At 48.1% G+C, this 14,809-nt stretch overlaps 1 protein-coding gene across 4 annotated transcripts in view; it reads right to left on the bottom strand.

Moving 5' to 3' along the window:
• Positions 1 to 14,809, bottom strand: part of LOC146009910 (uncharacterized) — a 272,626-nt gene that overhangs the window by 257,566 nt on the left and 251 nt on the right. For 2 of the 4 annotated variants that reach the window (XM_083150527.1, XM_083150526.1), the window contains exons 2-3: positions 13,768 to 13,875; positions 10,922 to 11,113 (exon numbers count right to left, since the gene is read on the bottom strand). In XM_083150527.1, the coding sequence (XP_083006653.1) occupies positions 10,922 to 11,113; positions 13,768 to 13,839 (264 nt within the window). In that variant the 5' untranslated portion in view covers positions 13,840 to 13,875. Of the gene's footprint in view, positions 1 to 7,468; positions 7,567 to 10,384; positions 10,509 to 10,921; positions 11,114 to 13,767; positions 13,876 to 14,090; positions 14,795 to 14,809 lie in introns of those variants that run through there. The other 2 variants (XM_083150531.1, XM_083150528.1) reach the window with 2 other exon arrangements.

Genomic DNA, 14,809 nt, shown 5'->3' on the forward strand with positions numbered 1-14,809 from the left:
GGAAATCAAATACAATAAGCGAGGGCCCTCGTCATGAGAGCTTACAATTTACAGTAGCTAAACATATATTATTCTAATGTTTCCTTTATTCACAACATGTGGCTAGCAAAAAAGGGTTTCCTGTATCTGTCATATCTCACCGATATTTGTTAATAAAAATTGTCCCATGTATACGTGTAAAACATTTCCCGCACGCAGAGCATGGAAACGGCCTCTCACTCGTGTGACTCCGCTGTTGTGTATCAAGAGATGATTCATGCAGAAAACATTTCTCAGCACACGGAAATGTCCGCTCCCTGGTGTGGATCATCTGATGCTTAATAAGACTGGCTTTGCGTGTTAAATATTTCCCGCACTCCGAGCATGAAAACGGGCTCTCACCTGTGTGACTTTTCTCATGTTCAAGAAGACTCACCTTACGGGCAAAACATTTCCGGCACTCAGAGCATGAAAATGGCTTCTCACCTGTGTGCGTTCTCCGATGTGCTTCAAAAGTTGATTTATGTGTAAAACATTTCCTACAATCAACACATGAATATAGCTTTTGGCCCATGTGAATCCTCTTATGTGTGACAAGATTTGTTCTCTGTGTAAAACATTTCCCACACTCAGGGCATGGAAATAATTCACCAGTATGACCTTTATAATGTGAAACAACATCTGGCTGGTGAGAGGAACATTCCTCTGGGTTGGTGGGGCGGTATGATATATTGGCGCTGTGATGTACAGGATGTATAGTTGGGGAAACTGTGCATTCTAGTAAAGGTTGTTGTGTGATGACGTTATCTTCTTTTTTACAGTCTGCAGAGAATATCAGATGTCCATGTGAGGTATAATCGTTGTTGTAATTAGCTGTTGAAAAAAAAAAAATATTAATGCATTGTAATGAATTAAATATTTTGTACTGTGGTTACATTGAATATAGTTTTGTGATAAAACCAAACCCAGTGCTTAATGATGCACGGGGAGGAGACTGGTCAGATCTCTGGACTGGTAACACACAGTGACATGATGGGAGGGGGAGAGCAGGAGTATAATAGGGGCTGATGGCTCCTGATGTATGAGATAACCAGAGAGTGCGGGGAAGAGACTGGTCAGATCTCTGGGCTGGTAACACACAGTGACATGATGTGAGGAGGAGAGCAGGAGTATAATAGGGGCTGATGGCTCCTGATGTATGAGATACACCAGAGAGTGCAGGGAAGAGACTGGTCCGATCTCTGGGCTGGTAACACACAGTGACATGATGTGAGGGGGAGAGCAGGAGTATAATAGGGGCTGATGGCTCCTGATGTATGAGATAACCAGAGAGTGCGGGGAAGAGACTGGTCCGATCTCTGGGCTGGTAACACACAGTGACATGATGTGAGGGGGAGAGCAGGAGTATAATAGGGGCTGATGGCTCCTGATGTATGAGATAACCAGAGAGTGCGGGGAAGAGACTGGTCAGATCTCTGGGCTGGTAACACACAGTGACATGACGTGAGGGGGAGAGCAGGAGTATAATAGGGACTGATGGCTCCTGATGTATGAGATACACCAGAGAGTGCGGGGAGGAGACTGGTCAGATCTCTGGGCTGGTAACACACAGTGACATGATGTGAGGGGGAGAGCAGGAGTATAATAGGGGCTGATGGCTCCTGATGTATAAGATACACCAGAGAGTGCGGGGAGGAGACTGGTCAGATCTCTGGACTGGTAACACATAGTGACATGATGTGAGGGGAGAGCAGGAGCATAATAGGGGCTGATGGCTCCTGATGTATGAGATACACCAGAGAGTGTGGGGAGGAGACTGGTCAGATCTCTGGGCTGGTAACATACAGTGACATGATGTGAGGGGAGAGCAGGTGTATAATAGGGGCTGATGGCTCCTGATGTATGAGATACACCAGAGAGTGTGGGGAGGAGACTGGTCAGATCTCTGGGCTGGTAACACACAGTGACATGATGTGAGGGGGAGAGCAGGAGTATAATAGGGGTCTGATGGCTCCTGATGTATGAGATACACCAGAGAGTGTGGGGAGGAGACTGGTCAGATCTCTGGGCTGGTAACACACAGTGACATGATGTGAGGGGGAGAGCAGGAGTATAATAGGGGCTGATGGCTCCTGATGTATGGGATACACCAGAGAGTGCGGGGAGGAGACTGGTCAGATCTCTGGGCTGGTAACACAGTGACATGATGTGAGGGGGAGAGCAGGAGTATAATAGGGGCTGATGGCTCCTGATGTTTGAGATACACCAGAGAGTGCGGGGAGGAGACTGGTCAGATCTCTGGGCTGGTAACACATAGTGACATGATGTGAGGGGGAGAGCAGGAGTATAATAGGGGCTGATGGCTCCTGATGTTTGAGATACACCAGAGAGTGCGGGGAGGAGACTGGTCAGATCTCTGGTCTGGTAACACACAGTGACATGATGTGAGGAGGAGAGCAGGAGTATAATAGGGGCTGATGGCTCCTGATGTATGAGATACACCAGAGAGTGCGGGAAGGAGACTGGTCAGATCTCTGGGCTGGTAACACACAGTGACATGATGTGAGGGGGAGAGCAGGAGTATAATAGGGGCTGATGGCTCCTGATGTATGAGATACACCAGAGAGTGCGGGGAGGAGACTGGTCAGATCTCTGGACTGGTAACACACAGTGACATGATGTGAGGGGAGAGCAGGTGTATAATAGGGGCTGATGGCTCCCGATGTATGAGATAAGAGATTGCTGTAGTGACAGAACAAGGAGAATATGTGACTCTGTACTTAGTGATTATTACTCACCTGTGCTGATACCTGTAGGGATCTGAAAAGCATGAAAAAAATCCTGAAGGATTGAAGATAAATGCAATAGAACAAATCAATATAAATTGGAGAGGAGGTAACCACGTAAAAACCCTCAAACAAAGAGAAACTAAATGGATATACGAATTAAATACTCTCCAACCAAGAGGGCTTAATATTGACATCGAACTGGCTGCTTTCTTACAATAAATATCCTTTAATAAAAAAAAAAACCTTTTTTGCAATATTAAACAGTGCATAATAACGTTGAACAAAAACATATTTTTTTTTTTGATAATACATTCCCCTTTAAGACATGTGCTTGCCGCCAAAAGTAAGGAACATTTCCGTTTTTAATAAAGTTTTTTCAAATAAAGAAAGAAGAAAAAAGTGAATAAATTCTGCAAGGAAACAGAACCAGGCATCCTTGACAAAGAGAGCCTGTCTCTCGAAACGCGTTGGAAGCCTGGGGAAGAAGCGAGTCCGCACACCGCCGCCGATACCGGAAGTCATCAAACCCGAACTTCCGGCCGAGCGCGGCACACTCGCGGAGGTCCGGAACACGGCGTGGAGGAAGATAGAAGGCCAGAAGACCTAGGTAAGCTTAGGGACAGATAGGGCTACCAGGTCTCCGCAAATAGTGCCACAATATCACTGCCTCAGCACGGACCAGCAACCTCACCCACCGGGAAAGGGCTGTAAACATTGTTTTTACTCTCTCCTTATCTTTTTAGCGGCTAAGCACTTGTACTTATTTGTTTTTTATATATACTTATTACCAAACACCCCCAAGCGCTTTTTAATTTATATTCAAAAAAGCACAGAATGGAAGGCACACAACTATTTATATAATATATTATTCTTTATTGATATGGCGCCACCAGGGGTCTCCAGCACTGTGCACAGGCAGAAAGAGTGCAAACATAACACAAACACAATTATGAAATACACATATAGAAAACAGTGCAAAATATGGGAGACAAGCTACATCAGCATCGCAGCACATGAGATATCTAGGGATGGCCATCGGTGCAGTAGCCATCGATGGTTGCTAATTATGATGATTTTGCACCCAGCCGTCGATCGTCAGAAACTATGTGATGAGAACCATCTAAAGTTTTAGCTATCGATGGTTATCCATTATATTGCACTGAATGGCCCGAGGACCAATCAAAATGTGGGGGTGGGGCTTCCAGGTGTCGGGGCGGAGCTATGCTCCGTGTCCCAGCACATTGAAAAAAAATAATAATTTAACATCGGTTCTCCTTTGCCATCGATGGCAAAAGTATTAAACATCGGATATAAACCATCGATAATTTCAAATCATTGATGGTCGGTGGCCGGGATGCAGTCAAAAACCCATGTCGACCGAAAGTCATCTTGACCGTTTCACCTGTACATTCTATATGTCGGTATTTTGTCCTTGTCGGGATTTTTTTCTAGAGAAGCACCGATGGCTGAATCCATTAGTTTGTTGCTGCTATTGTCAATGGAGGGGAAATGTTGGGTTAAGTGAGGGAAATCACATGAGGTTGAAGGGCCCTGCTCGTGAGAGCTTACACTCTAAAGTAAATAGATATTATTTTACAATTTTTCCTATAACAGAGAATTCATAAGCATTAAAGAAATGTGTTGCCACCAAGAATGTCCTCACGTGGCCTCATTGCATATCCAATGTCAGTTTTCCTATTAATTATTGCAAAACTCGCTGGGTCAGATTCAAATAGCCACGGACTTTACTTTTACCTGGTGCTATTCAATTACTGTTCGCGGTAAGCAGCAACTAGCTCGGCAGGATTTTCCATGCAGCTCTGGATGCGGCACAGATCGACGTTATACCAGGCCTGTCACTGGCAGTAATTCAAAAACTCCAACACTTCAACCAGGATCAAAAGTTACCCAGGGGCTTCACAGGGGCAATAATCGAATAGCTCCGGCAATAAACCTACTCGGTATAAGCCGCGGCTATTTGCTAATGTGAATTCTCTCATGTGTAAGCAAATCTGCTTTCCGGGCAAAACGCTTCCCACACTGAGAACATGGAAATGGCTTCTCACCATTGTGAATTCTCTGATGTCTGATGAGATTTGACTTAAGGGTGAAGGATTTCCCGCACTCAGGGCACTGAAATGGGTTATCCTCTGTGTGAAGTATCTGATGTTTGACAAGATTTGATTTCACTGTAAAACATTTCCCACACACAAGACAAGTAAACGGCTTCTCACCTGTGTGAGTTATCTGATGTTTCGCGAGGTACGATTTATATGAAAAACGTTTCCCACACGTAGGACACGAATATGACTTCTCCCCGGAGTGAATTAGCTGATGTCTAACAAGATGTGATTTATGTGTAAAACATTTCCCACACTCCGAGCATCTAAATGGTTGTTCACACCCGTGAGTTCCCAGATGGGCAAAAAGACCTGATTTCCGTGTGAAACATTTTCCACACACGGCACATGGAAATGGCCTCTCCCCTGTGTGACCCCTCTGATGTGTAATAAGAGCTGATTTATGGGTGAAGTGTTTGCCACACTCAGCACATGAAAATGGGCGCTCCCCAGTGTGAATCATCTGGTGTTTAAGAAGACTCGATTTGTGGGTAAAGCATTTCCCACACTCACAACATGAATATGGAGTCAGACCCGTGTGAATGCCCTCATGTTCTAAAAGGCTTGCCTTACGGGTAAAACATTTCCCACATGCAGAGCACGAAAATGGCTTCTCCCCTGTGTGTGTTCTCCGATGTATAACAAAAGTTGATTTATGCGTAAAACATTTTCCACAATCCATACATGAAAACTTCTTGACCTTGTGAGTTCTCGGATGTGAAACAAGATCTGATATCGGTGTAAAACATTTCCCATACTCAAAGCCTGAAAACAATTCACCTGTATAACCTCTATCATGTGTAATATCTGATTGATCAGGGGAACAGTCCTTCGGGTTAGTGGGGTCAGAAGAAAAACGGTCATTGCCATGTACAAGATGTATAAATGTGGTAACAGGTTTTTCTTCTTCAAAATCTGGTATGGTGACGTTATCTTCTGTTTTACAATCTGCAGGGACTATCAGATGTCCCTGTGAGGTATTACCACTGTTGTACTCCTCTGCTGGAAATAAAATAAAAGTATAGATATTGATGTGAGGGGGAGAGCAGGAGTATAATAGAGGCTGATGTATGAGATACACCACAGAGTGTGGGGAGGAGACTGGTCAGATCTCTGGGCTGGTAACACACAGTGACATGATGTGAGGGGTAGAGCAGGAGTATAATAGGGGCTGATGGCTCCTGATGTATGAGATCCACCAGAGAGTGTGGGGAGGAGACTGGTCAGATCTCTGGGCTGGTAACACACAGTGACATGATGGGGAGAGCAGGAGTAGAATAGGGGCTGATGGCTCCTGATGTATGAGATACACCAGAGAGTGTGGGGAGGAGACTGGTCAGATCTCTGGGCTGGTAACACACAGTGACATGATGGGGAGAGCAGGAGTAGAATAGGGGCTGATGGCTCCTGATGTATGAGATACACCAGAGAGTGTGGGGAGGAGACTGGTCAGATCTCTGGGCTGGTAACACACAGTGACATGATGTGAGGGGGAGAGCAGGAGTATAATAGGGACTGATGGCTCCTGATGTATGAGATACACCAGAGAGTGCGAGGAGGATACTGGTCAGATCTCTGGGCTGGTAACACACAGTGACATGATGTGAGGGGGAGAGCAGGAGTATAATAGGGGCTGATGGCACCTGATGTATGAGATACACCAGAGAGTGGGGGGAGGAGACTGGTCAGATCTCTGGGCTGGTAACACACAGTGACATGATGTGAGGGGGGAGAGCAGGAGTATAATAGGGGATGATGGCTCCTGATGTATGAGATACACCAGAGAGTGTGGGGAGGAGACTGGTCAGATCTCTGGGCTGGTAACACAGTGACATGATGTGAGGGGGAGAGCAGGAGTATAATAGGGGCTGATGGTTCCTGATGTATGAGATACACCAGTGAGTGCGGGGAGGAGACTGGTCAGATCTCTGGGCTGGTAACACACAGTGACATGATGTGAGGAGGAGAGCAGGAGTATAATAGTGGCTGATGGCTGCTGATGTATGAGATACACCAGAGAGTGCGAGGAGGATACTGGTCAGATCTCTGGGCTGGTAACACACAGTGACATGATGTGAGGGGGAGAGCAGGAGTATAATAGGGGCTGATGGCACCTGATGTATGAGATACACCAGAGAGTGGGGGGAGGAGACTGGTCAGATCTCTGGGCTGGTAACACACAGTGACATGATGTGAGGGGGGAGAGCAGGAGTATAATAGGGGCTGATAGCTCCTGATGTATGAGATTGCTGTAGCGACAGAACAAGGAGAATATGTGACTCTGTACATAGTGATTATTACTCACCTGTGCTGATACCTGTAGGGATTTCCTCCTCCTTACACTGCTGATCACCCGTCACGTACATCTCCTCTTCTCCCTTTAGAACTTCTACTTTAGTATTAGCCAAAGCTACAACCTAATTACCATAAAACAATAAATTTACACTTTTAATGAATGTAATGATTTAATACGTTGAGAGTAAACAGAATATCAGAATATAAAATCCACACATAGTGGTTCAACAGATTATATAATGTACAGTTACTTTGGTGCTTAATGAGACCACCAGTTCCACCCACCTGCTCCTCCTGTGGGACACTGTGATTCTCCTCTTTGTGGTCCTGGGAATACAGAGGACGGGGACATCTCTCTGGGGTATTCCTGTTACTGGGCCCATCTGTAGGAGACACGCAGTGACTGAGGACATGGTATATATGTGATTATCCTGGGAATACAGAGGACGGGGACATCTCTCTGGGGTATCTCTGTTACTGGGCCCATCTGTAGGAGACACGCAGTGACTGAGTACATTGTATATATGTGATTATCCTGGGAATACAGAGGACGGGGACATCTCTCTGGGGTATTCCTGTTACTGGGCCCATCTGTAGGAGACACACAGTGACTGAGGACATGGTATATATGTGATAATCCTGGGAATACAGAGGACAGGGACATCTCTCTGGGGTATCTCTGTTACTGGCCCCATCTGTAGGAGACACACAGTGACTGAGGACATGGTATATATGTGATTATCCTGGGAATACAGAGGACGGGGACATCTCTCTGGGGTATTCCTGTTACTGGGCCCATCTGTAGGAGACATACAGTGACTGAGGACATGGTATATATGTGATTATCCTGGGAATACAGAGGACGGGGACATCTCTCTGGGGTATCTCTGTTACTGGCCCCATCTGTAGGAGACACGCAGTGACTGAGGACATTGTATATATGTGATTATCCTGGGAATACAGAGGACGGGGACATCTCTCTGGGGTATCTCTGTTACTGGGCCCATCTGTAGGAGACACACAGTGACTGAGGACATTGTATATATGTGATTATCCTGGGAATACAGAGGACGGGGACATCTCTCTGGGGTATCTCTGTTACTGGGCCCATCTGTAGGAGACATGCAGTGACTGAGGACATTGTATATATGTGATTATCCTGGGAATACAGAGGACGGGGACATCTCTCTGGGGTATTCCTGTTACTGGGCCCATCTGTAGGAGACACGCAGTGACTGAGGACATTGTATATATGTGATTATCCTGGGAATACAGAGGACGGGGACATCTCTCTGCGGTATTCCTGTTACTGGCCCCATCTGTAGGAGACACACAGTGACTGAGGACATGGTATATATGTGATTATCCTGGGAATACAGAGGATGGGGGCATCTCTCTGGGGTATTCCTGTTACTGGTCCCATCTGTAGGAGACACACAGTGACTGAGGACATGGTATATATGTGATTATCCTGGGAATACAGAGGACGGGGACATCTTTCTGGGGTATTCCTGTTACTGGCCCCATCTGTAGGAGACACACAGTGACTGAGGACATTGTATATATGTGATTATCCTGGGAATACAGAGGACGGGGACATCTCTCTGGGGTATTCCTGCTACTGGGCCCATCTGTAGGGGACACGCAGTGACTGAGGACATTGTATATATGTGATTATCCTGGGAATACAGAGGACGGGGACATCTCTCTGGGGTATCTCTGTTACTGGGCCCATCTGTAGGAGACACGCAGTGACTGAGGACATGGTATATATGTGATTATCCTGGGAATACAGAGGACTGGGACATCTCTCTGGGGTATTCCTGTTACTGGGCCCATCTGTAGGAGACACACAGTGACTGAGGACATTGTATATATGTGATTATCCTGGGAATACAGAGGACGGGGACATCTCTCTGGGGTATTCCTGTTACTGGCCCATCTGTAGGAGACACACAGTGACTGAGGACATGGTATATATGTGATTATCCTGGGAATACAGAGGACGGGGACATCTCTCTGGGGTATTCCTGTTACTGGCCCCATCTGTAGGAGACACACAGTGACTGAGGACATGGTATATATGTGATTATCCTGGGAATACAGAGGACGGGGACATCTCTCTGGGGTATTCCTGTTACTGGCCCATCTGTAGGAGACACACAGTGACTGAGGACATTGTATATATGTGATTATCCTGGGAATACAGAGGACGGGGACATCTCTCTGGGGTATCTCTGTTACTGGGCCCATCTGTAGGAGACACGCAGTGACTGAGGTCATTGTATATATGTGATTATCCTGGGAATACAGAGGACGGGGACATCTCTCTGGGGTAGCTCTGATACTGGGCCCATCTGTAGGAGACACACAGTGACTGAGGACATGGTATATATGTGATTATCCTGGGAATACAGAGGACGGGGACATCTCTCTGGGGTATTCCTGTTACTGGTCCCATCTGTTGGAGACACACAGTGACTGAGGACATGGTATATATGTGATTATCCTGGGAATACAGAGGACGGGGACATCTCTCTGGGGTATTCCTGTTACTGGGCCCATCTGTAGGAGACACCCAGTGACTGAGGTCATTGTATATATGTGATTATCCTGGGAATACAGAGGACGGGGACATCTCTCTGGGGTATTCCTGTTACTGGGCCCATCTGTAGGAGACACGCAGTGACTGAGGACATGGTATATATGTGATTATCCTGGGAATACAGAGGACGGGGACATCTCTCTGGGGTATTCCTATTACTGGGCCCATCTGTAGGAGACACGCAGTGACTGAGTACAATGTATATATGTGATTATCCTGGGAATACAGAGGACGGGGACATCTCTCTGGGGTATCTCTGTTACTGGGCCCATCTGTAGGAGACTCGCAGTGACTGAGGACATGGTATATATGTGATTATCCTGGGAATACAGAGGACGGGAACATCTCTCTGGGGTATTCCTGTTACTGGGCCCATCTGTAGGAGACACACAGTGACTGAGGACATGGTATATATGTGATTATCCTGGGAATACAGAGGACAGGGACATCTCTCTGGGGTATTCCTGTTACTGGTCCCATCTGTAGGAGACACACAGTGACTGAGGACATGGTATATATGTGATTATCAGATGCTGTGTATCTAGGTGACCCCATAGCTGCTCTCTCCATTACACTACATGACAGTCTCCTCTTACCCAGTGATGTGAGGGGCCGGTGATTCTCCATCATCACGTCCTTGTACAGACCCCTGTGTTCCTCTATATACTCCAACTCCTCCATGGAGAGATAGACAGAGACATCCTCACACCTTATAGGAACCTGACACACACAATGATACAGTCATCACCCTGACACATCCCCCCCGGTGTTACTGTATAACATCCCATTCCCAGCAGTCACCTCTCCGGTCACATCCCCCGGTGTTACTGTATAATGTCCCATTCCCAGCAGTCACCTCTCCTGTCACATTCCCCGGTGTTACTGTATAACATCCCATTCCCAGCAGTCACCCCTCCGGTCACATTCCCCAGTGTTACTGTATAACGTCCCATTCCCAGCAGTCACCTCTCCGGTTACATCCCCCGGTATTACTGTATAACGTCCCATTCCCAGCAGTCACCTCTCCAGTCACATCCCCCTGTGTTACTGTATAACGTCCCATTCCCAGCAGTCACCTCTCCGGTCACATCCCCCCCGGTATAACTGTATAATGTCCCATTCCCAGCAGTCACCTCTCTGGTCAGCAGCTGAATGATCTTGTTGGTGAGTTCCAGGATCTTCTGGTCAATGTGCCTCTCATGTATCAGTGAGTGAGGTGGAGGCACCAGGATGGGGCTTTGGGTCCTGCTCAGTCCTGCTATCACATGGTGATGGCTACTGGATGTATCACATTCACTTGATGTCTTCTTCACTACTTTATAATCCTGTGTATTCAGAGAGGCATACAGCCCTAGATTAACTTTTTTTCAAACATGTCCCTGTGTTAGTAACAGAGATAAGAGTGATGTCACTGTGACGCTCCCAGACCCCCTCACCTCCCCGATCAGGTCCCTGTATCAGTAATAGAGATAAGAGTGATGTCACTGTGACGCTCCCAGACCCCCTCACCTCCCCGGTCAGGTCCCTGTATTAGTAATAGGGATAAGAGTGACGTCACTGTGACGCTCCCAGACTCCCTCACCTCCCCGGTCAGGTCTCTGTGTCAGTAATAGAGATAAGAGTGATGTCACTGTGACGCTCCCAGACCCCCTCACCTCCCCGGTCAGGTCTCTGTGTCAGTAATAGAGATAAGAATAATGTCACTGTGATGCTCCCAGACCCCCTCACCTCCCCAGTCAGGTCCCTGTGTCAGTAATAGAGATAAGAGTGATGTCACTGTGACGCTCCCAGACCCCCTCACCTCCCCAGTCAGGTCCCTGTGTCAGTAATAGAGATAACAGTGATGTCACTGTGACGCTCCCAGACCCCCCTCACCTCCCCAGTCAGGTCCGTGTGTCAGTGATAGAGATAAGAGTGATGTCACTGTGACGCTCCCAGACCCCCTCACCTCCCCGGTCAGGTCCCTGTGTCAGTAATAGAGATAAGAGTGATGTCACTGTGAAGCTCCCAGACTCCCTCACCTCCCCGGTCAGGTCTCTGTGTCAGTAATAGAGATAAGAGTGATGTCACTGTGACGCTCCCAGACCCCCTCACCTCCCCGGTCAGGTCTCTGTGTCAGTAATAGAGATAAGAGTGATGTCACTGTGACGCTCCCAGACCCCCTCACCTCCCCAGTCAGGTCCCTGTGTCAGTAATAGAGATAAGAGTGATGTCACTGTGACGCTCCCAGACCCCCTCACCTCCCCGGTCAGGTCTCTGTGTCAGTAATAGAGATAAGAGTGATGTCACTGTGACGCTCCCAGACCCCCTCACCTCCCCAGTCAGGTCCCTGTGTCAGTAATAGAGATAAGAGTGATGTCACTGTGACGCTCCCAGACCCCCTCACCTCCCCGGTCAGGTCCCTGTGTCAGTAATAGAGATAAGAGTGATGTCACTGTGACGCTCCCAGACCCCCTGACCTCCCCGGTCAGGTCCCTGTGTCAGTAATAGATATAAGAGTGATGTCACTGTGACGCTCCCAGACCCCCTCACCTCCCCGGTCAGGTCCCTGTGTCAGTAATAGAGATAAGAGTGACGTCACTGTGACGCTCCCAGACTCCCTCACCTCCCCAGTCAGGTCCCTGTGTTAGTAATAGACATAAGAGTGATGTCATTGTGACGCTCCCAGACCCCCTCACCTCCCCAGTCAGGTCCCTGCGTCAGTAATAGAGATAAGAGTGATGTCACTGTGACGCTCCCAGACTCCCTCACCTCCCCAGTCAGGTCCCTGCGTCAGTAATAGAGATAAGAGTGATGTCACTGTGATGCTCCCAGACCCCCTCACCTCCCCGGTCAGGTCCCTGTGTCAGTAATAGAGATAAGAGTGATGTCACTGTGACGCTCCCAGACCCCCTCACCTCCCCAGTCAGGTCCCTGTGTCAGTAATAGAGATAAGAGTGATGTCACTGTGACGCTCCCAGACCCCCTCACCTCCCCAGTCAGGTCCCTGCGTCAGTAATAGAGATAAGAGTGATGTCACTGTGACGCTCCCAGACCCCCTCACCTCCCCGGTCAGGTCTCTGTGTCAGTAATAGAGATAAGAGTGATGTCACTGTGACGCTCCCAGACCCCCTCACCTCCCCAGTCAGGTCCCTGTGTCAGTAATAGAGATAAGAGTGACGTCACTGTGACGCTCCCAGACCCCCTCACCTCCCCAGTCAGGTCCCTGTGTCAGTAATAGAGATAAGAGTGACGTCACTGTGACGCTCCCAGACTCCCTCACCTCCCCAGTCAGGTCCCTGTGTTAGTAATAGAGATAAGAGTGATGTCATTGTGACGCTCCCAGACCCCCTCACCTCCCCAGTCAGGTCCCTGTGTCAGTAATAGAGATAAGAGTGATGTCACTGTGACGCTCCCAGACCCCCTCACCTCCCCAGTCAGGTCCCTGTGTCAGTAATAGAGATAAGAGTGATGTCACTGTGACGCTCCCAGACCCCCTCACCTCCCCAGTCAGGTCCCTGCGTCAGTAATAGAGATAAGAGTGATGTCACTGTGACGCTCCCAGACCCCCTCACCTCCCCAGTCAGGTCCCTGTGTCAGTAATAGAGATAAGAGTGATGTCACTGTGATGCTCCCAGACCCCCTCACCTCCCCGGTCAGGTCCCTGTGTCAGTAATAGAGATAAGAGTGATGTCACTGTGACGCTCCCAGACCCCCTCACCTCCCCAGTCAGGTCCCTGTGTCAGTAATAGAGATAAGAGTGATGTCACTGTGACGCTCCCAGACCCCCTCACCTCCCCAGTCAGGTCCCTGCGTCAGTAATAGAGATAAGAGTGATGTCACTGTGACGCTCCCAGACCCCCTCACCTCCCCGGTCAGGTCCCTGTGTCAGTAATAGAGATAAGAGTGACGTCACTGTGATGCTCCCAGACCCCCTCACCTCCCCAGTCAGGTCCCTGTGTTAGTAATAGAGATAAGAGTGATGTCACTGTGACCTCACCTCCCCAGTCAGCAGGTAGATGATCTCCAGGGTCAGCTGTAATATTCTCTCAGTCATGTGATGTCCATCCATCCTCCGTTACAGATGAGCTACACAGGACAGTATACCCTGGACATAGGACAGAAATTGATAACAGATGAAGGCTCATTTCTCACTGGTCCACAGCAGCTTCCTGTGTTCACACACAGCCATACTGGCCATAGAACAGCAGACAGACAAACGTCTCATTTGTGTAAGATCAGCGACGGCCATTGTGAATAAAGACTATCACCCAAATCACTATTACAGTATATATGTGCTGCTGTCAGAGGTATTGGCCTCACTGCTGTTGTAAATGTTCCCTTGTTCTGAAGTAAATGCATCTGGATACATCCTGCTGAGAGGCATCTGGTCTGGCCGGCTGGAACCAGGCGGCCTGTGGTGATCACAATGAGGTCAGGGCTTGTGGGGTGTCGCAGCATAAGCTGTGAACGAGTCCAGTTGCAGAGCTGGATGGTGTTTGGTTGTTGGCTGTAAATTGGTCAGTGCTAGCACGGATTTACTGGATTGGGGGTATGGTGGCGAGGCTGGACTGCATGCTAATCCGCACTCAGATACAGACCATAGTGTGCTAGAACAACATATCAGAGATGCTGTATAAATTAAGAGGCGGTATTTCCTACTGGCGTACTATACCGCCGCACACCGAGCACTGGATGTTACCCAATATTAGGAACACTAGCATTATAACAGGGATGCAGTACGCATCCTGGAGGTCAGTAGGTCGGCATTCAGTATACTGACATACCGACTGCCGGAACTTCACAATGGATCTGAATGCTGACGCTGGAATACCGACAGCTTGAATGGAAGTATAGGGTCAGGACCAGGGTGGGGGAACCTGCAGGATTATTTGATTATTGTCTTCTTATAACCCATTGTTATTGGGGGAGAGGGGGTGTACTGGCAATCTACAGGTTACCCAGCACCAGTACATGTGTGACCTTCCTGCTGCTCTCACATGGACCATTAATAATGCTCTGCAACATGGATTAGGGGGAAT

This window comes from Crinia signifera, chromosome 6 (assembly GCF_055691185.1).
Source record: "Crinia signifera chromosome 6, ASM5569118v1, whole genome shotgun sequence".
NCBI lineage: Eukaryota > Metazoa > Chordata > Amphibia > Anura > Myobatrachidae > Crinia > Crinia signifera.